This window comes from Rhinoderma darwinii, chromosome 7, assembly GCF_050947455.1.
Source record: "Rhinoderma darwinii isolate aRhiDar2 chromosome 7, aRhiDar2.hap1, whole genome shotgun sequence".
NCBI classification, from domain to species: Eukaryota; Metazoa; Chordata; class Amphibia; order Anura; family Rhinodermatidae; genus Rhinoderma; species Rhinoderma darwinii.
Genome location: NC_134693.1, coordinates 28,820,101 through 28,844,179, shown reverse-complemented (window position 1 = coordinate 28,844,179; position 24,079 = coordinate 28,820,101). Strand labels below are relative to the sequence as shown.

The following is a 24,079-nucleotide window of genomic DNA, read 5'->3' as shown; positions in this document are numbered from 1 at the left end:
CCAGCTGTGTCGTCGCACAAGGTGGGCGTGGCTGTTGTCTGGTGCCCCGTCAGTCGCCGGACGCTTCCGGTGTCGGGCTGGAACTGGCTCCCTTGTTGACACTTTATTGTTCCCAGTTAGTGAACAGAAGAATGCGGCGGGCCTGACCCGGGACGTTACTTCTTAGAACGCAGCAGCGAGCGGGGAGAATGTCCTCGGGCCGGCAGTCTCAGCAACTCCCCGGACCGGGAGGTGGGACAGGCCCATCTTCGTCTTCTTCATCCTCCGCCCCGTCTAGTTCTTCCTCAGCGGGGCCCCTGAGACCGGTGGCTTCCAGTATGTCCCGGCTCGGAGTGACCGGCAACGGCTCTGTGCTGACTGGAAGGGCCGTGAGTTTGGGGCCAAGAAAGAGGCCTCTCCCTACCCCACTGTGTAACGGACTCATCAACTCCTATGAGGATAAAAGCAACGACTTTGTATGGTGAGACCCCCCCCCCTTCTCTGATTAGATGGTATGTTCTTGAAGTAAAGCAGAACGCTATAACAGAGGTGGTACTACAAGTCCAAGCATGCCCTGCCCGGGCTAAACTTCACCTGCTTCACTAAGGGTATGTTCACACGGCGGGGGTCCGTAACGGCTGAAATTACGGGGATGTTTCAGCCTGAAAACATCCCCGTAATTTCAGCCGTACCGGCATGTGCAGGCGCTTGAACGCCGCGTCAATTACGGCCGTAATTAGCGCTGCTATTCATTGGAGTCAATGAATAGCGGCTCCAATTACGGCCAAAGAAGTGACAGGTCACTTCTTCTACGCGGGCGTCTATTTACGCGCCGTCATTTGACAGCGGCGCGTAAATATACGCCTCGTGTGAACAGACAAACGTCTGCCCATTGCTTTCAATGGGCAGATGTTTGTCAGCGCTATTGAGGCGCTATTTTCAGACGTAATTCGGGGCAAAAACGCCCGAATTACGTCCGTAAATAGGCCGTGTGAACATACCCTAAGACTGCTTCTAGCCTGTGGCTCCATCTAGAACAGTGGTCCCAAATTGCAGCGTCAGGGGATGCTGGGAGTTGTAGTTCCATAACAGCTGAAGAGTCACAGGTTGGAGATCACTCATCTACATGATATCACTAAGACTAGAATAGACCATGACATCTCAAACGTATAACTACTACTCCGGCCTCACCAGTGACAAATACCACCATGCAGCACCTGTATTGCCACCCAGCAGTGCCACCCAGATACCTGCGTGCAGCACCCGTATTACCCCCCCCAGCAGTGCTACCCAGATAGCTCAGTGCAGTGCCACCCAGATAGCTCAGTGCAGTGCCACCCAGATACATCTGTGAAGCACCCGTATTACCACCAGAAGTTCAAACCAAATCCTTCCGTGCAGCGCCAACCAAATACCTGCGTGCAGCACCCATATTACTCCTGGCAGTGCCAACCAAATACCACTGTGCAGCGCCAACCAAATACCTGTGTGCAGCACCCATATTACCCCCCGGCAGTGCGAACCAAATACAACTGTGCAGCGCCAACCAAATACCCGCATGCAGCACCCATATTACCCCTGGCAGTGCCAACCAAATACCCGCATGCAGCACCCATATTACCCCCAGCAGTGCCAACCAAATACCTACGTACATCGTAAACCAAATGCCACTCTGCAGCACCAACTTAATACCTGCGTGCAGCGGCCATATTACCCACAGCAGTGCCAACCAAATACCTCCGTGCGGCGCCGACCAAGTACCTCGGAATGGCGGCAAACCAATACTACCGTGCAGCGCCCATATTACCTCTATCAGTGCAAACAAAATACCACCATGCAGCACACCTAAAACCCCTTAGCAGCACCAAATACAACACTGCAGCTTCTCCAGCGACGCCAAACAAATTCCCCAATGCAGTGTAAAAATTTGCCCCCCAGCAGTGCCAAATAAATACCACAATGCAGCACATAATAGTACAGTAACAGTACCACTTATTACAGTGGAGCACAAAGTACATCCCAGCAGTGCCAGCCTCGTTGCCCCATGAGTGGCAGCCATAATGCCCCTGTAATTGCTAACCACATTGCCCAATAAGTGGCAGCCACTTTGTCCCCATATATGCATTCAGTTTATTTACCTCTCCCACATTTTCCTGCTCGCTGTCTGGAAGTTCACCAGTAGCTTCTTGAGAGCATCATTCTTGTGCTCCTACTGAGCCGCTGGCGTGGGGCTGCTTCAGTACACCTCAGATTGGCGCCGCCTCTGCTTACTGTTTTTTTGTGCGCCTGACTGATGTCATTTGCAGCCGCTCAGCATAAGTTTTAAAAGATGTACAGGTTCCGAGAACTTAATCACTTGTTTTAATGCTCAAATTGATCTGCAGATGCCTGCCGGCACTAACCATTTGAGAAGCGCTGATCTATGCAATATCCATAAAGCTGGCCATATACATTAGATAAAAACGGATTATGATGGGAGTGCACAACGATATATAGAGTAAAGGGGCAGTTCTCCGCTGTTGATTTCAGCATGCCCACTCCTGTGTTTCCGCAGAGATAGGCAATGCCAGGTGGCTTTTGTCTCTCTTCCTATTGAAATAAACATTCACACTCGGACGATCTTATCGTGAGTGGGGAGAGATTGGGCAACATCTGTCTTATGTATGGCTTATTACTAATTCTAGACTATGAACTAGTTAATAAATCCCATCATCCGATAGCCAATACACCTAGACATTTTTTGCTGGCACCTTACCTTTTGGGTTATGAGTCAAATGGATTCTGTCATCAGTTTTTAGCCTCCCAAACGTCTGGTTAGCTATTGAGTAAGGCCCCATGCACACGACCGTAAAAAGTCTCCGTAAGTGCGGACCGCAATACGGTCCGCAATTACGGACCCATTCAGTTCTATTGGCCGCGGACAACTTACCGTATTGCCTCGGATGCGTGTCCGTGCCGTAGCACTGTGTCGGGAATTATGGAACATGTCCTATTTTTCGCGTTTTAAGAATTTGCGGGATGCCGTCGGCGGCAGGGTGTGCCCGCAATCTCAGGCCGTGATCATGGGCACAGCCGTGTGCATGGGGCCTAATGCAGTAGAAACAAACCACTGTTAAATATCGTAGGGCTCTTGCACACAACCGTGTGTGCCGCCTGGTCCAGTCCGTGATCCATGGAAAGATAGGAAATGTTCTTTCTTTCCACGGATCGGAGAGTTGGGTCAGTTTTCATGGACCCGATTCACTCACTGATGTGAATTGGTCCGTGAAAGCTATTGGATGTCGTGAAAAATGGCCTGAGGGGCACTCGGACGTGTGCAAGAGCCCTAAATCCTTGCATCAGGGTAAAATTAGTTACTCTGCAATGTGCAGAATGAAGATTAGGTTTGCGTGGTCCGCCAAGCTGAGAAGTGTCCGGCTCAACCGCAGTGAGGAGGAGCTTGAATAGAGCGACAATTGACCATGCTCCCTGCCGCTCCATTCAATGTCTATGGTAATGACAGAAACAGCCGAGTTCAGTGCTGTCCTGAAAGTTTGCTGTTTTCCTGCAATGTAATAATGTATAATCAGCCTCTTGTCCAGGGTGTTCGTTAACAAAGGATTGCCTAGCCTGGAGAAAGCTTTAGCAATCTGTGTGAGAAGTATTCGTTCTGTTTTGGTTTTTAGTCTCTAGATTTAAACAACAATGTTTCACTTCACTGACTGGAAACAGAGATATTTAAAAAATATTGAAGAGTTAAAATACAAGGGATACTAGAAAACCAGGGGTTTTCAGAGATCACAAAATGACATTAGAATCTATACTCGCCCGACAAACTTGCCAGAGAGCAGCGGGTCTATCAGGTGAGTTTAGGTCCTTTTTGTTATTTTAGGGCATTTCCAGCAATCAGTAAATTTTTGAGGATCTCGGGAAAACCCCTTTAAGAGGGGGATTTAAAAACTAATTAAAAGTTCAGCAACTTTACAATTTGCGGTGTGTTCGAATTTCTCTGTATTTTTGCGATCTCTGCTTGCTGTCTGTGTATGGAAATATTCATTTGAGAACCTGACCTGATGATGTGGTGCTCGCACAGGTGCAGAGCTCTGACATGTTAAGGGGGAAATCGTACATGGGTCTTTTTTTTTTTTTTTTTTAAGGCCATCATATTATCCTGATAGGTCCAACTAGCTACTAGTTCTTCTCAATGAATTAGAATATCATAAAAAAGTTAATTTATCTCCGTAATTAAATTCAAAAAGTGAAACTCATATTCTATAGATTCATTACACACAGAGTGATCTATTTACAGCATTTTTATTATTTTAATGTTGATGATTATGGTAACAGTTAATGAAAACCCCAAATTTTGTGTCTCCGAAAACTAGAATATTATATAAGCCCAATTTCAAAAATGTTTTTTAATACCGAAATGTTGGCCTACTGAAAAGTATGTCCAGTATCTGCCCTCAATACTTGGTCGGGGTCCGACTCTGCATGAATTACTGCATCAATGCGGCGTGGCATGGAGGCGATCAGCCTGTGGCACTGCTGAGGTGTTATCAATGCGGCGTGGCATGGAGGCGATCAGCCTGTGGCACTGCTGAGGTGTTATCAATGCGGCGTGGCATGGAGGCGATCAGCCTGTGGCACTGCTGAGGTGTTATCAATACGGCGTGGCATGGAGACGATCAGCCTGTGGCACTGCTGAGGTGTTATGGAGGCCCAGGTTGCTTTGATATCAGCCTTCAGCTGGTCTGCATTGTTCGGTCTGGTGTCTCATCTTCCTCTTGACAATACCCTATAGATTCTCTATGGGGTTTAGGTCAGGCGAGTTTGCCGGCCAATCAAGCGCAGTGATACTGTGGTTATTATACCAGGTATTGGTACATTTGGCAGTGTGGGCAGGTGCCAAGTCCTGCTGGAAAATGAAATCAGCATCTCCATAAAGCTCGTCAGCAGAGGGAAGCATGAAATGCTCGAAAATTTTCTAGTAGACGCTGCGTGGACTCTGGACTTGATATAACACAGTGACCAACACCAGCAGATGACACGGCCCCCAAAACATCACTGACTGGAAACGTCACACTGGACCACAAGACACTTGGATTGACGCCTCTCCACTCTTCCTCCAGACTCTGGGACCGAGATTTCCAAATAGAATGCAAAATTAACTTTTATCTGAAAACAGGACTTTGGACCCCTGAGCAACAGACCAGTCCTTTTTAACCTCTTAACGCCGAAGGACAGATATATCCGTCCTCAGCAGCTGCTAGTTCGCGCAGGAGGACGTATATATCCGTCCTGTAATCGTGCGGGTACTGTCACTGTACCAACGCGATCAGCGGCAGGAGCACGGCTGTTCTACACAGCCTGGCTCCTGCTGCAACTGCCGGAATCGAAGCGTGTCCGGATTCCGGCAGTTTAACCCATTAAATGCCGCTGTCAATAGTGACAGCGGCATCTAATGTGTTTGACAGAGGGAGGGAGCTCCCTCTGTCACCCCATCGGCGCCCCTGCAAAGAAATCGCGGGTCGCCGTCGGGTTTCCATGGCAGCGGGGGTCTAACAAAGACCCCCAGGTCTGTCTTCAGCATCAGCCTGTTAGTCGATGCCGGAGGCATGACCTAACAGATTGCCTGTCAGTTTTACACTGACAGGCAATAATGCTTCCGTATACTAAGTATACCAAAGCATTATATATGCGATCGGCACATCGCATAGTGAAGTCTCCAGGTGGGACTAAAAAAAAAAATGTCAATCAGTTAAATAAAGTTGGTGGAAAAAAAATAAAAAAAATTACAGTGAAAATCAAATAAAACTACTTTTTTTTGCCCAAAAAGTTGTTTTATTTAGTAAAAGTGTCAAAACAAATACACATATATGGTATCCCCGCGATCGTAACAACTTGAACAATAAAATTAACACATTAATTAAACCGCCGGATGAACGGCGTCCAAAAAAACCGCAAAAAACCATGGCAAAATTCGCTCTTTTCTCCCATTCCACCCCATAAAAAATTAAATAAAAATGAATCTATAAGTCCTATGTTCCCCAAAATAGTACTAATGAAAACTACACATTGGCCCGCAAAAATCAAGCCCACATACGGCCACATCGACGGAAAAATAAAAACGTTACGGCTCTTGGAACGCGGCGATGCAAAAACAAGTAAATTTTTTCTGAAAAGCTTTTTATTGTGCAAACGTAGGAAAACATATAAAACCTTTACATATTTGGTATCCCCGTAATCGTGACGACCCATAGAATATAGTAAACGGCGTAAATTTATAACGTGAAAATCAATGCTGGAATAGCTGCTTATTTTCAATACTCTCCTAAAATAAAGTTAATAAAAGTTAATCGATATATTATAAGCATCTAAAAATGGTGCAATTACAAAATACAACTCGTCCCGCAAAAAACAAGCCCTTATACGGTTATGTCGACGGAATAAAAAAAAAGTTACGACTCTTGGAATGCGACCGTGAAAAAACAAAAAATAATCCTTGGTCATTAACGTGCAAAATGGCCCGTCATTAAGGGGTTAAAGGCTTAGGAAACATTTGCTGGTGTTTTGTGTTGATTCGCTGATTAGAGTGTGACACCATGAGGCGACAATCTTCAACTTTTACCCAATATTTAAGTTTACTCAGAGACTAAATTTTGGGTTTTCATTAACTGTTAGCCATAATCAACATTAAAAGAAAAAAATGCTGGAAATAGATCACTCTGTGTGTAATGAATCTGTATAATGAGTTTCACTTTTTGACTTGAATTACTGAAATAAATTAACTATTTGATGATATTCTAATTCATCAAGAAGGACTAGTATTCTTGTGCCATTTGTAAAAAAAAAAAAGGGAGAATAAAGCAGACGCACAGTTATGATGCACCCCCTCCTCTGCCCACCCCCTCATCAATGATTGGATGCTGATATGTACAAGTAAATTAATCAGCGGCCGTCAATCATTGGGCTCGTAACCTTGGGTCCGCTCTATTCTTTTCTTCTATTCTACAAATGGCACAATTGGGCAGATTTACTAATCCTGTGTAACATTTAGACAGCGTTAACTTAGACCCGGCTGTCAGAAGATGTGACAAATATATCCGTGGTGCACGCTGTATGATAAGTTTGGCGCATGTTTCTAGACATGTTAGACACTTATTTGGCGTATTTTAATCCACACACCCTTTTCGCTAAGTCACGGCACCTTTTTGAGACCTATTTAAAAACTGTCCAGTGAGGCACAAACATATGTTCATTGGTAAGTCTAAAACTTGATACGTTACGCACCACATTTGGGCGCATTTTATGATCAGGTCTAGTCTCCATCACATTAGTAAATCTGCCCTAATATGGTTTAGTGTCATTTGGTATAATGGTCCAGTAGTCCTGTCATTATAATATGCTGCCTTTTAATAAGACAACACATGATCCACGTCAGAAACGGCAACAAAAACGGAACGTGTGTGTACTGCCTTTTAACCCCTTCAGGACTGAGCCTGTTTTGGCCTTCAGGACGAAGCCGATTTTTCAAATCTGACGTGTCACTTTATGTGGTAATAACTCCGGAATGCTTTTACCTATCCAAGCGATTCTGAGATTGTTTTCTCGTGACATATTGTACTTTATGGTAGTGAAAAAATTTGGTTGATAAATTCAATATTTATTCGTGAAAAACACCAAGATTTGGAGAAAATTTGCAAAAATTTGCATTTTTCTCAATTTAAATGTATCTGCTTGTAAAACAGATAGTAATACCACACAAAATAGTTACTAGTTAACATTTCCCATATGTCTACTTTAGTTTGGCATCGTTTTTTGAACATTCTTTTATTTTTCTAGGACGTTACAAGACTTAGAACTTTAGCAGCGATTTCTTATATTTTCAAGAAAATTTCAAAAGGCGATTTTTACAAGGACCAATTCAGTTCTGAAGTGGCTTTGAGGGCCTTATATATTAGAAAGTCCCCATAAATCACCCCATTTTGAAAACTGCACCCCTCAAAGTATTCAAAACAGCATTCACAAAGTGTATTAACCCTTTAGGCGTTTCACAGGAATTAAAGCAAAGTAGAGGTGAAAGTTACAAATTTCATATTTTTTTTTTACAAAATTCATTTGTAATAAAAAAAATTTCTATACCACAGAAGGTTTTACCTGAGAAATGTAACTTATTATTTATTGCCCAGATTCTGCAGTTTTTAGAAATACCCCACATGTGGCCCTAGTGCGGTCATGGACTGAAACACAGGCCTCAGAAGCAAAGGAGCACCTAGTGGATTTTGGGGCCTCCTTTTTTCTAGCATATATCTTAGGTACCATGTCAGGTTTGAAGAGATCTTGTGGGGCCAAAACAATAAAGACGCCCAAAAGTGACCTCATTTTGGAAACTACACCCCTCAGGGAATTTATCTAGGGGTATAATTAGCATTTTGAACCCACAGTTTTTTTGCTACATTTATTTGAATTAGTTTGTGAAGATGAAAATCTACTTTTTTTCTGAAAAAACTTAGACATTTTTAATTTTTTCAAGGAATAAAAGAGAAAAAACACCCCAACATATGTAAAGCAATTTCTCCTGATAATAGCAATACCCCATATGTGGTAATAAACTGCTCTTTGGACCCACAGCAGGACTGAGAAGGGAAGGAGCACCATTTGGGTTTTGAAATTCTGATTTTGCTGGAACAGTTTTCAGTGCCGTGTCGCATTTGAATTGCACTGGAGGGAACTAAATAGTGGAAACCCATGGAAAGTGACCCCATTTTGGAAACTACACTCATCAAGGAATTTTTCTAGGGGTAAAGTTAGCATTTTGACCCCACGGTTGTTTTGCTGAATTCATTGGAATTATTCTGTAAAGGTAAAAATCAACTTTTTTTCTGAAAAAAGGTAGCCATTTTTAATTTTTACAAGGAGTAAAGGATAAAAAGCACCCCAACATTTGTAAAACAATTTCTCCCGATTACGGAAATATGCCATATGTGGTAATAAACTGCTGTTTGGACCCACAGCAAGGCTTAGAAGGGAAGGAGCGCTATTTGGCTTTTGGAGCTCAAATTTAGCTGAAATGGTTTTTGGGTGCCATGTCGCATTTGCAAGCCCCTGAGAGGCCAAAACAGTGGAAACCCCCCAAAAGTGGAAATTACACCACTTAAAGAATCTATCTAGGGATATAGTGGGCATTTAGACCCCACAAGTCTATTGCAGGATTTATTAGAATTAGGCCATGAAAATGAATATCAACATTTCTTCTACTAAAATGTTGCATTTTTTTCAATTTCACAAAGGATAAAGGGGAAAAAGCTGGCCAACATTTGTGAATCAATTTCTCCCGAGTACGGCAATACCCCACGTGTGGTCATAAATGGTTTTTCATTAGAAAGTAATTAACCCTTTCTGGACTGATCCCTTTTTTTTTCTTTTCCTTTTTAGTTTTTTCCTCCCCGCGTTCCAAGAGCCAAAACTTTTTTATTTTTCAGTCAATAGAGCGGAGTGAGGGCTTATTTATTGAGGGACGAGCGGTCGTTTTTATTGGTACCATTTTTTTGGTACATACAACTGTTTGAGCACTTTTTATTAAATTTTTAGGTAGAGCGAAGGTGACCAAAAAAAACAGCGATTTTGCCGTTTTAAATTCTTTATTTTTCACGTGAGACGCTCCATACATCACCCCCCACACTACGACATGCTATGTTGTGGTGCGCGAAGGGGTTAATGCGCAGCGCATGGTGCGGAGTGAAAATTACAATTTTCCACTCATATGCCATTTTAGTGCACTATATGTTATGCCCAGTTTGTGCCACTGAAGACAAATACCTCATAAAATATTAACCGGGTTCTCCCGGGTATGGCGATGCCATATCTGTGGACGTAAACTGGTGTTTGGGCACGCTGCAGTGCTCAGAAGGGAGGGAGCGTCATTTGGCTTTTGGGGCGCAGATGTAGCTTGGTAGTTGTTCTGTTTGGGGTTTTACTGGTGTTTCAGTTTATAATGTGGGGGCATATGTTATCTGTGCGGGGTACATCAGGGTACTTGTTATCTGTGCGGAGTACATCAGGGCATAATAAGCGGGTATAATAATTAATAATCCGCAGATATGTGGCCGGTGTCGCACTGATAAATGGTGCTCGATCTTATCCGCTTTTGGACACTCTGCACATTTTGCATCACCATATTCTGGGAGCCAGAACTTTTTTATTTTTTCACCACCGGAGCTGTGTGAGGGTTTATTCATTGCTGGACAATCTATAGGTTTTCATTGGTACCATTTTAGGTAGCAGAAATTTTTTATAAATGTTTTTTATTCGTTTTTTTATGGCCGTCACCCTGGGCTATAAATTACCATTATATTTTATTCTGCGGGTCGATACGATTACAGCGATACCAGATGTATATAATTTTTTTATGTTTTGCAGCGTTTGTGCAATAAAATCACTTATTTATAAAATAAATTATTTTTTGTGTCACCATATTCTGAGAGCCATAACGTTTTTATTTTTCAGTCAAAAAAGCGGTGTAAGGGCTTGTTTTTTGCGGGACGGGGTGTAGTTTGTATTGGTACCATTTTGGCGTACATGCGACTTTTTGATCACTTTTTATTGTATATTTTGGGAGTGTTGGTAACCAAAAAATTGTGATTCGGGCACTGTTTTTCGTTTATTTTTTTCGCGGTGTTCACCATGCGGGAAAAATAATATTACAGTTTTATAGTTGGGGTCGTTACGAACGCGGCGATACCAAATATGTGTACATTTTTTTAACATGTTAATTTTTTTCCTATGATAAAAGACTTATTATAGGAAAAAAAGCATTCTTTGTTTATGTCACTTCTAACTTTTATTTTTACACTTTTTAAAAACATTTTTATTATCTTTTTTTTACTTTTTTCACTTGTCCCACTAGAGGACACTTAGACTTGCAGCTCTGATCGCTGCTGGAACACATACGTAGTGTAATGCATTCCAACTGTCATTGTGATGTGACAGTCACACTGACAGGAAGCATCGGAGGACCGGCCGGAGGCTGATCCTCCGAGGCTTCCGTACATGGCAACCCGGAGGTCATTGTCTGGCCTCTGGTTGCCATGATAAGGATCGCCAGCCCCCGCAAATACATGTGGGGGGCTGCCGATCCGCTGTAAACCTCTTCGATGTGGTGATCGCAATCGACCACCGCATCGAAGGGGTTAATTGCCGATTTCAGCGGCGACAGGCCGCTGATAGGCAACAGGGAGAGCAGGGCTGACACCCTGCACAGTTAACGGCCGCTGCGGTGTAGCGCCGCGCGGCGGTTAACTGTTAAAGCGCGGGCGTAACTGTACGCTCAGGTGCGCGAAGTTACTGCTCACCTGGACGTACAGTTACGCCAAGGTGCGGGAAGGGGTTAAGATATTTAGCTTCTGGTTAAAAACAATTAATGTTTCTTTTCACGAACAGCAAGTAGAGGAAATAGTGGGGAACCATTACAAAGTTTATAATAAAGTAACAGGACTTTTTATTATGCAAAGATTAAAGTATAACTGAACTTTTCAAAAACTTTTGACATGTCATAGTGATGTCAGAAGTTTTGATTGTGGGGGTCCGAGCACTCAGACCCCCCCCCCCCCCCACCGATCGCTAAAACAAAACATCAGGAGCACTGTGCCGCTTTGTTTCTGATTAACTTTCCTCGGAGAGGTGTACGGGCTCAATAGAAAGTCTGTGTGTCCATACACCGCTTTCCGAGGAAAAGCCACTCCGGGATGAAGTCACCGTGTTCACCCGAGCGTTTCTGCCACTCCGTTTTAGCGATCGATGGGGGTCTCAGTTCTTGGACCACCACCGATCACTGACATGTCAAAAGTTGTTTAAAAGTAAAGTTATCATTTAAACTTTATTCATCTGAAGCCAGACACCTCCAAAGTAAAAGTGTCGCTTCAGTTGTGTAGGACATCATTGAGTGACGGGGGGGGGGGGGCAGGGAGGGTTGGTTGCCAAGGTAGGTATGTAGGAACCCATCAGGGAAAAGAGCTATGCCACACAATTTCTGTTTTTTGACTTCTTGGTAAAAAGATTATTTCTGACAGTCTTTTAGGCTCCTAAGCCAGGCACAGGTTCTGAATGTTTGATAATATACGTGTATTTGCAGCAGCTTTAAGTACTAGTCTTAGGAATCATTTTGGGCTACATTTTAAGGCTTTCACATTGGACATGTTTTACATTATAGAACAGCCAACCAGCCGGGGGGCGCTGAGAGTCGGACCCCACCGATCAGATATTGATGGCCTATCCTAAAGGCAGGCCATCAATTTTATCTTTGGATAACCCCTTTAGGTTTTTCCATTACCAGGCAGTATTCTGTTTACTTCTCAATCCCAGAGTGGCAGGAATATGTAATCTGGATCTGAACACAAACATGTAAGGAGTTAAGTAAAGTTGTGTCTCCAGGAAGTCAGGAAAATACATATCCAAGTGTTGAAGCCCACATTTTATTGTTCTAGCTCCAAAATTCAAGCAATTATTACTCTTGTTAAAGTTTTCTATTGGGAACTGATGTTTGAAATGCTCAATTCAATTGTGCAATGTGCTGTGATGGGAGGCACGTGAGCTCGCTGCCTCAACAGCTCATCACTTCTGTGCCACTAGTAACACATTGTTAGCTGCTCACATGCCCTTGTTGTAGCCTCCAATACGCTCATTTTCACCTTTTTTGGGCTGCTTAAATGCATATATTATGGAATGGTTCAAATAGCAATTCACTATTACAGGTTTATTATCAGTCCAATATGCAAGACCGGTCCACGGCACCGCCAGATACATTTTTAATGCTTTCTTGTGGAGCACAAAAGCACATAAAAGCGATATTTCAGCACGCAGACCTTCCTCAAGCTGTAGTGTTATTATGCATATCGCACCCTTTAGCTCCTGGAACATCCATGCAATGCTGTGAATAAATACCTAACCGTTGCCCAGCTGATCACATTACGTTTCAGCCTTCTGGCATAGTTATACGTCAGGAAATCCTCCCTACGTATACCTCTGACTGAAGCCAGCGATTTATGCCACTGTATAGGCAAACCATGTAGTGCCCCGTATTTAAAAAAATCAAATACTGCATTTCCTTCTGTATAGGATGGCGTAGTCTACTACGCTATCCTATATGGTAAAAGACATGCTGACGCATATACGTTGGTATAAATATAACTCGTGACGTCTCTTACCAATTGGTTATAAGACAGCACTTTTTTCCAGTAGGGTCGCAAGCGTTTACTAGCCAGCCCCGACCAGGATTACTAGATGCTCCCTGTGGATAGTCCTTTCAAAGTGCTGCAAATTTTGTCTTCTTCTTTCTTCTTCTTTTTAACATAGACTTGGACTAGAGCCGACTACAGGCCAATAAATCCAGTGTGACTGCTTTTTTTTTTTTTATTCGAGGCCAGGATCACACACACCGTTTTGTGGCAGTTTTTGGCTTAGTTGTTTTTTTTGTCAAATGTTGAAGTGGACACAAAAGAAAGGAGATGCATCAGGTTTTTTCTTCGAAACATTTCCTTCCTTTTTGGTGCACTTCTGGCTTTTGCTAAAAAAAAAACTGAGCCAAATTGTGTGATCCTGGCCCAAATATTATCTGTCGGTAGTCAGTCTGTTGAAAGAAAAACTGTGTGTGATCCTGGCCTTAATGTAGTTGTCCAGGATAAAAAATGACCGCGCCACACCTGTCCCCAGGTTTTGTGTGGTTTATTGAAGCTCAGCCCCATTTACTTCAATGGGGCTGAGCTGCAATGCCAGACAAAAACCATGGACCGGTGTGGCACTGAATTTGGAAGAAAGCGGCCATGGTTTTCTACTCCTGGACAACTCCTTTAAGACATTGGGAGAATTTATTATGCACAAAAATTGTGACTTTTGAGTCATTTGCATCGCTCACAACACTTGACTAAAAAAGGGGAATTTTGAGCGAAAGGGGAAGGGGCCATCCATGGACCAACAAATTTACTATAATTTGAGTCAGAAACTGGTGTAAATTATAGCGCAAATCTACTCCAACATGTAGCCGGAGTAGATTTGACTTTATGGCGTGCGGGTGGCCAGAGATGTGCCTAATTTATTAAGAGGCGTGCTCCTCTGGATAAATTAGTAAATTAGGCACATCTTACTCCAACGCTCTGGATGGAAACGCCAGTCTTATTGGCTATGTAAACCTTTGAAAGGCAATATTTTATTTTTATATATATATATATATATATATATATATATATATGTGTGTGTGTCTGTCAATCAGTGTGATTTAGTTTAACTGTATAAATAGTTTTTATTAAAAATTTGTTTTACTTTTTTAGATAATGCTGCTTTGTTTTCTCTATACAGAGCAGATGTATCTTTCGCTAAAACCTGCTCCCGTCAGGTTCGCGAGACTGACTTAGTCGGGTAATAGCGAACGATACAGCTGCCCTGTATAGAGAATACAGAGAAGCTTTATCTCAAAAAGTAAAACAATTATAATAATAAACAGTATTTAGAAAGTTAAACTAATCGCGCTGACTGAACTTTTTATTTTAAAAAAATATATAAAAAATTGCCTTTCAAAGGTCTACATAGCCATTAACAAATCCCCCCTCTTTGTACTTTCTGTGAATGCTACAGTCTTTGTTTTGTTGTCTCTCACTCTTTTTTGTTTTGCTCTTTTGCTTTCAGCCCAATATGTTTTGATATGATTGAAGAAGCCTACATGACAAAATGTGGCCACAGCTTTTGGTAAGGGGACTTTCTTTTTATATTTCTATTATTTTTGTGTATTGTATCTCCTAAATTTGTTACACTAGTGATAAAACTAGAGTTGCATTTCATTGCTTGCACTACTTTATTTCCTACATTGCATTCCAGGTTCCGCGGATCATTCAAGAAGCACTTTAATTCTGGACTTGGGTCATTGGGCCAATGGCTAAACAGGACGACAATCAGACGAGGAACGAGCAAATGCTTGTTCATCGGGTGATCGTATAGTTTATGCAGCACAAAATATCGCTGTCGGCAGCACCTCCCCTATGTAAACAGAGAGATGTGCTGCGACATGATGGTAATGCATGGGGACGGGCGATCATCGTAACAATCGCTTGTGAAAGGAGCAAACGAGCGCTGCCAATCAACAAGTTGTCTTGTTGATCGGCGCTCCTTTTTATGCCCAATATTTGCCGATGTAAAAGGACCCTTAGTTTTGAGGAACAGTATCGAGATTACTGTTTTCATCCCAAACGGCAACCTCAGGGCAGGTGTCTGAATGGGGTTACCTAAAGATCGTCCTACATATTTTTTGTTTAGAAGACTTCATTGATGCGGTCAGTTACCGAGGTCTGCAATGGCAATAAATGCCATTGGTTTCAGTGGTATTTTATTACATAATCACTGCCGGTCTGTCATTAAAATCAAGACTAGATTCCAAAATTACAAAAATCTTTCCTCCGTGCCAAGGAGGGATTAGATAGCCTGGCTATTGGGAGTTGTATTTTTGCAACAGCTGGAGAGCCGCAGGTTAGCGATCAATGACTTATGAGCTTTTTATGAAATAGTTAGACCCACATTTTGTGGCTAGTTCAGTTTTTAGGGATGTAGAAGTTTACAATAATTCTATAATTATACCATTCTTCCTTTGGATGTGCCGGCCAGTGATCTGAAATATGCGCTGTATGAGAATTATTTTTTATAGAGTTTGGAGCATGACTGATATTAGACATTGAAAGTCATGGAGTCCATAATAGAGTTCCTGCTTTTTATGGTTCGCTTCATTGTGTTCTTCTAGGACCTCCAATATATATTTTATTCTCCCTCCTTTGTCTTTGGCATTAGTTGGAGACGTGTAAACTATGTAAATTGATAGTTGACATCACCACTAAGTATCTGGAGCTTTTGGAAGCCGTCAATTAGTGGATTGTGCTCGGACAATGAACTTTTGAGCATATATGCTGTTCACAAGCCGAGTCGGTGTTTTAATGTTCTCTGTTGACGGAGTCCGCTCGATTGTTTGCATTAAGTTAGAACATTCAATTCCTCATTTCACAACCTTTTTTTGATTTCCTTCTCTGTTTTATACTCTTAACCCACCCTTCCTAAAGCAATTTTGTATCCTTAGATGAACTGTGAGATCCCACAGAGATGTACTGCAGACTTTGGAGCTTCAGAAATATAGAGAAATGTAATAGTTTTTAGTGCTGACTGCAACGAAGGGCGCAGTGGTAATCAAGTCAATATTGTGCCATGGCTATTACTGATGTACAGTCAGGACCTTTAATCCTATAGCTTGTTTCCAAAAATCTTCTGACGTCTTTTCAGATTGAACCCTTATAGAGCTTCTCCCTCCCGTCAGTATGGGTTCACCTCCGGTGAACCAACCCGGATACTGGAAGAATTGTATAAAAAGCAATGCTCTATTATGCTTCTTTTATGATCAGGAGTGTGCAATAAAAGAACAAAATATGTCCCTACAGATATGTCAGCGGAAATCAGATTGACAAATGCAGCAGTCTGTAATCTGTGTGATATAGCATATATCTGCTGAGAGGCAGATAAGTCAGCAGAAATCAGACTGACAACCCAGCAATCTTTAATCTGTGATATAGCCTATACCTGCTGACAAAGAAGCAAATGCGGAATTTGCCTCACTACATTTAAAAAGCACAACCAATGCCCTATGTTAAGGGGTTTGTCCTATTCAGAACATATGGATATTCTAGGTAATTTTTAGGTTTGGCAGTGAAGAAATGTAAAAAGTAGTCCTGCTCCTTCCAATTAATTATAGGCCTGTCCTACCCCTGGAGTTTCAAAATATATCGACTTTTGAGATCTAGTTGAACAATCCTTTTAAAGAACATTTCCAGCAAGGAGACATTCAGGGGCGTAATTACTATTACTGTTGTATTAATGGTGACACCTTAGCTACTGAACTCGCCGTTACTTTTCTGCATGGAAAAGTTGTGAGAAATGTACACTACCGTTCAAAAGTTTGGGGTTACCCAGACAATTTTGTGTTTTCCATGAAAACTCACACTTATAGTTATCAAATGAGTTGCAAAATGACTAGAAAATATAGTCAAGACATTGACAAGGTTAGAAATAATGATTTTTATTTCAAATCATAATTTTCTCCTTCAAACTTTGCTTTGGTCTTGGAATGCTCCATTTGCAGCAATTACAGCATTGCAGACCTTTGGCATTCTAGCTGTTAATTTGCTGAGGTAATCGGGAGAAATTTCACCCCATGCTTCCAGAAGCCCCTCCCACAAGTTGGATTGGCTTGATGGGCACTTCTTGCATACCATACGGTCAAGCTGCTCCCACAACAGCTCTATGGGGTTGAGATCTGGTGACTGCGCTGGCCACTCCATTACAGATAGAATACCAGCTGCCTGCTTCTTCCCTAAATAGTTCTTGCATAATTTGGAGGTCTGCTTTGGGTCATTGTCCTGTTGTAGGGAGAAATTGGCTCCAATCAAGCGCTGTCCACAGGGTATGGCATGGCGTTGCAAAATGGAGTGATAGCCTTCCTTATTCAAAATCCCTTTTACCATGTACAAATCTCCCACTTTACCAGCACCAAAGCAACCCCAGACCATCACATTACCTCCACCATGCTTGACAGATGGCGTCAGGCACTCTTCCAGCATCTTTTCAGTTGTTCTGCGTCTCACAAATGTTCTTCTGTGTGATCCAAACACCTCAAACTTCGATTCGTCTGTCCAGAACACTTTTTTCCAATCTTCCTCTGTCCAATGTCGGTGTGCTTTTGCCCATATTAATCTTTTCCTTTTATTAGCCAGTCTCAGATATGGCTTTTTCTTTGCCACTCTGCCCTGAAGGCCAGCATCCCGGAGTCGCCTCTTCACTGTAGACGTTGACACTGGCGTTTTGCGGGTACTATTTAATGAAGCTGCCAGTTGAGGACCTGTGAGGTGTCTATTTCTCAAACTAGAGACTAATGTACTTGTCTTGTTGCTCAGTTGTGCAGCGGGGCCTCCCACTTCTCTTTCTACTCTGGTTAGAGCCTGTTTATGCTGTCCTCTGAAGGGAGTAGTACACACCGTTGTAGGAAATCTTCAGTTTCTTGGCAATTTCTCGCATGGAATAGCCTTCATTTCTAAGAACAAGAATAGACTGTCGAGTTTCACATGAAAGCTCTCTTTTTCTAGCGATTTTGAGCGTTTAATCGAACCCATAAATGTAATGCTCCAGATTCTCAACTAGCTCAAAAGAAGGTCCGTTTTATAGCTCCTTTAAACAGCAAAACTGTTTACAGCGGTGCTAACATAATTGCACAAGGGTTTTCAAGTGTTTTCTAATCATCCATTAGCCTTCTAAGACAGTTAGCAAACACAATGTACCATTAGAACACTGGAGTGATGGTTGCTGGAAATGGGCCTCTATACACCTATGTAGATATTGCTTTAAAAACCAGACGTTTGCAGCTAGAATAGTCATTTAGCACATTAACAATGTATGGAGTGTATTTCGGATTAATTTAATGTTATCTTCATTGAAAAAAACTGTGCTTTTCTTTCAAAAATAAGGAAATTTCTAAGTGACCCTAAACTTTTGAACGGTAGTGTATGTAAATAAGTTAGTGTTAGAAATCCACCTCTCCTCCTTTCTCATTCTTTTCAATTTAATGTGAAATTAGGCTTTTAATAATCTTAATCTCCGGCACAGTGCAGGGAGAGGTAGGGTTTGGGGTGCTGTGGGCAGTTCCAACGTGGTCATCTCTGCCTTTTTTTAAGCAGCTGCCTGAGCCCATCCACGTGCTGCCTTAGGGTATGTGCACACACACTAATTACGTCCGTAATTGACGGACGTATTTCGGCCGCAAGTACCGGACCGAAGACAGTGCAGGGAGCCGGGCTCCTAGCATCATAGTTATGTACGACGCTAGGAGTCCCTGCCTCGCTGCCGGACAACTGTCCCGTACTGTAACCATGTTTTCAGTACGGGACAGTTGTCCGGCAGGGACTCCTAGCGTCGTACATAAGTATGATGCTAGGAGCCCGGCTCCCTGCACTGTGTTCGGTCCGGTACTTGCGGCCGAAATACGTCCGTCAATTACGGACGTAATTAGTGTGTGTGCACATACCCTTACAGGTATTGTCTTTGTAGGGAGGATATATAAGATCGGCTCAAAGACCTTTCTTAGTAAAAGGTGCGTTCCATAGGCATATATTGAATCATGTGGTTACATGTATCTGCACCTGTTGTGCAACAAATACATCAATAAGAAGTACAAAGGGTGGGAATTATTTTTAAAAATTTCTGTCTGGAGCTCCAACATTACAATGGAGAGCTCTGGCGTTCAGCAGATTTTGTTTTTAGGGTACGTCCACACACTTCGTAAACACTGCAACATTTCTGTTTGGATTTTTTATGAAGAAATTCTGCATCATTTGTGCAAGAGGAATTGACAGATTGAGAATCCACACTGCTGGTCAATTCTCGCCCTACTTTTCAGCTGCTTTTATTCCATTGTGTGGATCAGATTTGCTTAAACCTCATCCATTTTGTCGCTACTGTAATACGCTGCGGAGAATTCGGACGGGAATGTTGCTTTATACGCTGTTTGCACTGTGTGTGAACATTCCCTAAATCCGGATTTTAATTTCTCATATACAGGTGTATGCAGCTTGTTTTCCACAGTATTCAGAGCCGTAGAGTAGTCATCATCTTCAGCATCTTTTACACACACAGGGTTAAAACCCATTTTCCAGCTATAACGCTCCTGTGCTAAACATACATAGGATTCCCAAGTTTCTAAAAAAACAAAACTAAAAGTAAGTTGGTGAAATCACATCCAGGTGTCGGTCTGGATGAATATCTCCTATTTTTTTAAGACCTTTTGTAAAACTAATAGCAGCTGCCTCCCTGACATTGGAGGAGTTTTATCCCTGGAATAAATCCATGTTCTGTGAGAATACAGAGGGGGAAAGATGTTTTTGTTTTTCTGCGGCTCATCTTAAGCCCTATGTTACTAAAGGGGCCTCTTGGTGTTGTGGAGTAATGCAATGTTGGCCCCGCTGCCGGTACACGGAGAGGACCTCAGATTTGTCTCTATTTTCTCTGCTCTTCATTTCCAAACACTGTTCATTGTTCACATCTGAATGGGACATTGTTGATGACGTATTCGCAGGAGTTTGTGTCTTTTTACAAACTTTTTAGATCTTCCCATTACTCATTGTATTCACAAGTTACGCTGCTGCTTTTACAGTCATCTCTAGTACTACCCAAAACCGTTTTGAAGGCTCTGTGTACTGCACTACCTAAGTAGACGTAACGTGATGTATCGTTCGCTTTTGATTATTTTTATTTTTATATATATACTGTGAAAAAATGTACCAAATTGTGTACATACCTGTGCTGCAGTGTATAAAGGGTTAAAGAAAAAATGTCTACATAAAAGGTTTCTGTTCAGGCCTCATTCACATCTGTTTTGGAAGTTCCGTTAAGGTCCTCCATCGCAGATCCGGTCGAGATTACCGGAAACAATAGGCCACGGACACCCCAATGGAAAGCCGAAAGAACCTATTAAAGTCAATGGTTGCCGCCGGTGGAGTCCGTGGTGCAACGGAACCGTCGCTTCCGGTTATCCCTTGTTCTGTTCCTCTGACTGAGTAGATCAACAGAAAGCAGCGACACAAGTGTGAACTCAGCCTTAATTGTGGAATTATGATCAGTAAATGGCCCTTTTAAATTATCTGGGTTAGAGGCATACGAGCTGCATTATAGTCCTGCCCTATGATGCACATTGGGTGGCTTCTTATTGGACATGACTGTGCCTTCCAGCCTAGCATTATTTCTTCAAAGGGGGTTCTCTCATGAAGATAACCCCCTTTTCTTTTTTTTTTTTTTTTTAATGAAAGGTCCGGCTTCCCTAACCTGGGGTGATCAGCCGCTATGTCTTCATAACCCCCTATGTGTAAAGGTGCATATCTTAGGACATGTTTCCCCATAATAGGGGTTATTCAGGTTTAGAAAAACATCTGCTTTCTTCCAAAAACACTGCCCCACCGGTCCTCCGCTTGTATGTGGTACTGCACCTCGGCCCCATGGACTTCAGTGGATCTGAGCTGCTATACCAGACACAATCCATTACAGGTATGGCGCTGTATCCAGAAGAAAGCAGCCATGTTTTTTCTTTTTAATCCTGTACAGCCTTTGTCCTTTTTGGAATCCGTGATTGTTTCCTGTGTTTCTGACTTCTCTTCTATAACCTCTGGAGCACTCGCATTATTTCATCAGCACTTCATGTTATGCCGGTCTGCATTGCTGGCCCAAGGCTGTCATTTGGACCTTTTAGCTGTGTCTGTATTAAAATCCCCCTGAGCACAGCGCTGTACAGAAGGGGCTGTTCTCTTATTGTTTATGTACTCTGTGCATGTATAATAATCTATCCACGCTGAGAAGAAACCTGTAGTATTCCCAGTCTTTAGATAGATTTCATATTCACATGTTGCAATCTTTAGCACTTTAACGCTTAATAGATCTGTTTTTCTTATGGAGTAATGAAACCTGTTCCTTCTGAGTAAATCGAGCCCAAGGAGATGGACGTAAACAACAGCAGGAGGCTCAGCGATAGCTAATATCAGACGTCTCCTGTGAGACATCTCACGTTCCTGTGTCACTCAAGTCTGCTTAGAAGTATTTCATGTAGACAAAGCTCTGTATCATCACAGCCCAGATATCCAGTTGAAAAGCATCAATTCTCACTAAGAAGCTGCCCGAAGCAAAGGCAAAACCTTTTGAAATAGCAAATAAATGTTAGAAACCCAGCGGTGGAAATTGGAGTGTATAGACAACTTATGTCGTCAGTTGCGGTCCTGCTGGGGCGCTGCCACATGATGCACAGTTTACACCTTTTTTGGTATACTCTAGCGAATCTTGGTTATTTGATATATTTTTATCCTTTTGATAGTGACGGCAAACAGACCATGTGTGTTTTGTCTCTCAACAGCTATAAATGCATTCATCAAAGTCTGGAGGACAATAACCGCTGCCCAAAGTGTAATTATGTGGTGGATAACATTGACCATCTCTACCCAAACTTCCTAGGTGAGTGCAATTATTGGGTCTTTTCTTCATTTACTTTTGCTTCTTTAGGCGGTTTTCACAATGTGTCCAAGTCACGTCTTCCTAATTCACAGAAGTTTCAAGTAATCCCCGGCTAATTTCCATTGTGGAATCTGCACCGTAATTCTGCAACAACGTATAGTACATCGCTAGTGAATATGGTTTTATTAAACCGAGCAAAAAAATACGCAGCTGATTTCTAGGCATGCTATAGATTTTGAAATCTGCGATATGCCCTGTCCTTCTATACCCTGCAATGGGTCAAATCCACGTGTGGGTGTATTTTTCAGGCTGGTTTCACAGGGTTTGTTTTTACACGGTTTGTGAGCTCAGCCTTATACGTATGCTGTGCTATGTCCTTAAAAGGGGGATAGATTCCCCCCACTCAGGAACCCTCCCCTATATATATATGAGCTGCCCCTGATCTGGTGGACTCAGCCTGTCCATGCATTACATGGTCAGCCATTCATTTCCCACCCTTTGAATATATTTCAGGCGGCTGGACTGCCTTATGCGTCCAGTTTTAAAGGGAACCTGTCGCTAGAGTTTAGATCCCTAAACCACCAGCGTGTGTCGTTCTGCTGCGTCCTAAACATACCCCACTCAAATCTGTTGGTTTTATCATTTTGCATTATAATAGAGCGAGTGCTGAATGTAAATTTACCATTGACGAGTCTTGAAATGAGTCCAGCGGCATCCGCCACTTGCGCAGAGAAGCCAACTCTACCGGTCTGTTTGAACCCCACACGCAGAATGCTGCTGGACTCCTCTTGGGACTCCTTACCAGTAATTTACATTCACCGTGCACAGTATCATTTATTTTTGAGTGGGGCATGTTTAGGGCGCAGGATAAAGACGCGCTGGTGGTTTAGTGCCCTAAAGTTTAGTGACCGTTTCCCTATTAAAGAAGATTGTGCCATGGAAACTCCTGTTCAAACATACCAAGATTCATGCACATTTATGGCTGGATCTTTGGTGGAATAAGGATTCTTTTACACCGGCCAATTTACTAGCACCGAACAATGAGACTGCTCGTTGATTGGCGCTTGTTTGCGCCTTTCACAAGAAACCGTGATCAGTAATGTATGAGGACGAACGATCTTTACTACGATCGCCCGTCCCCATGCATTTTCATTGTGTCGGCAGCACATCTTTCTCTTTAGACAGGGAGATTTGCTGCCGATAACGATATTTTGTGCTGCATAAACGATACGATCAGCGGATGACCGAGCGTTTGCTCAATCATTGGCTAATTGTCCTGTTTACACAGAGTAATGATCGGAAACGAGTTTTCATATGAACGCTTGTTTGCTCGATCATTGGCCCGTGTAAAAGGTCCTTAAGAAGGCTGTTTTACAGAACTTGTGCATTTTAGATAATGGTGCCAATGTATGTTTTAGTTCTTTAGATACTTTGCACTCCCTTGGCCTCCGCTTCTTGCAGTGAGTCATGCCATGTTTTGTGTTTCCTTCAGTAAATGAACTAATTCTGAAACAGAAGCAGAGGTTTGATGACAAGCGGCTGAAGCTGGACCCATCGGTAAGATGTGAATAAAGACTTACTAAATGAAAGTGACATGGATTATCAAAAAGCAATCACAAGAACTGCGCTTTTCTGATATTGTGTCTCTTCCGGTTAACAAAGTCCTGTCCTTACTTTGCTCCAAGGAGTAATATTTTAGGCATGAGCCTTTACCAAACTTTTTATAATCCAAGCTGCAGTCTATTATCTTGATATGTTAGATCCTTTCTAAAATAACACTTACAAGGCTCAGAGGAAGATGACTGCCCACACCTAGTCTAGTCTGCCAACCCCCTTTACAATGTCTTCCCGTCTGAGATTATGTTTTATATGGGTATTATGTAAATATAGTTTAATTATTGTATAATGAATTATTTTTTCCGACTTTGTTATACTTTTGTGTTTCAATTTTTAACTGTTTTTAAGATTGTTGCTTGCTTTCAGTGAATAGAAACTTGTTTGCAGCCAGAGACTGAAAAGTCTCGTGAACATGTCCAAATTTTAGCAACTATCTTGT

General features: G+C 42.3%; 1 protein-coding gene across 2 annotated transcripts in view; it reads left to right on the top strand.

Annotated features, from left to right (window-relative positions):
* The first annotated feature begins 14 nt into the window (after window positions 1-14).
* COP1 (COP1 E3 ubiquitin ligase) overlaps window positions 15-24,079 on the top strand; it is a 177,742-nt gene continuing 153,677 nt past the window's right edge. For both annotated transcript variants that reach the window (XM_075833074.1, XM_075833072.1), the window contains exons 1-4: window positions 15-460; window positions 14,638-14,697; window positions 21,926-22,023; window positions 23,516-23,580. In XM_075833074.1, the coding sequence (XP_075689189.1) occupies window positions 189-460; window positions 14,638-14,697; window positions 21,926-22,023; window positions 23,516-23,580 (495 nt within the window). In that variant the 5' untranslated portion in view covers window positions 15-188. The remainder of the gene's footprint in view (window positions 461-14,637; window positions 14,698-21,925; window positions 22,024-23,515; window positions 23,581-24,079) is intronic.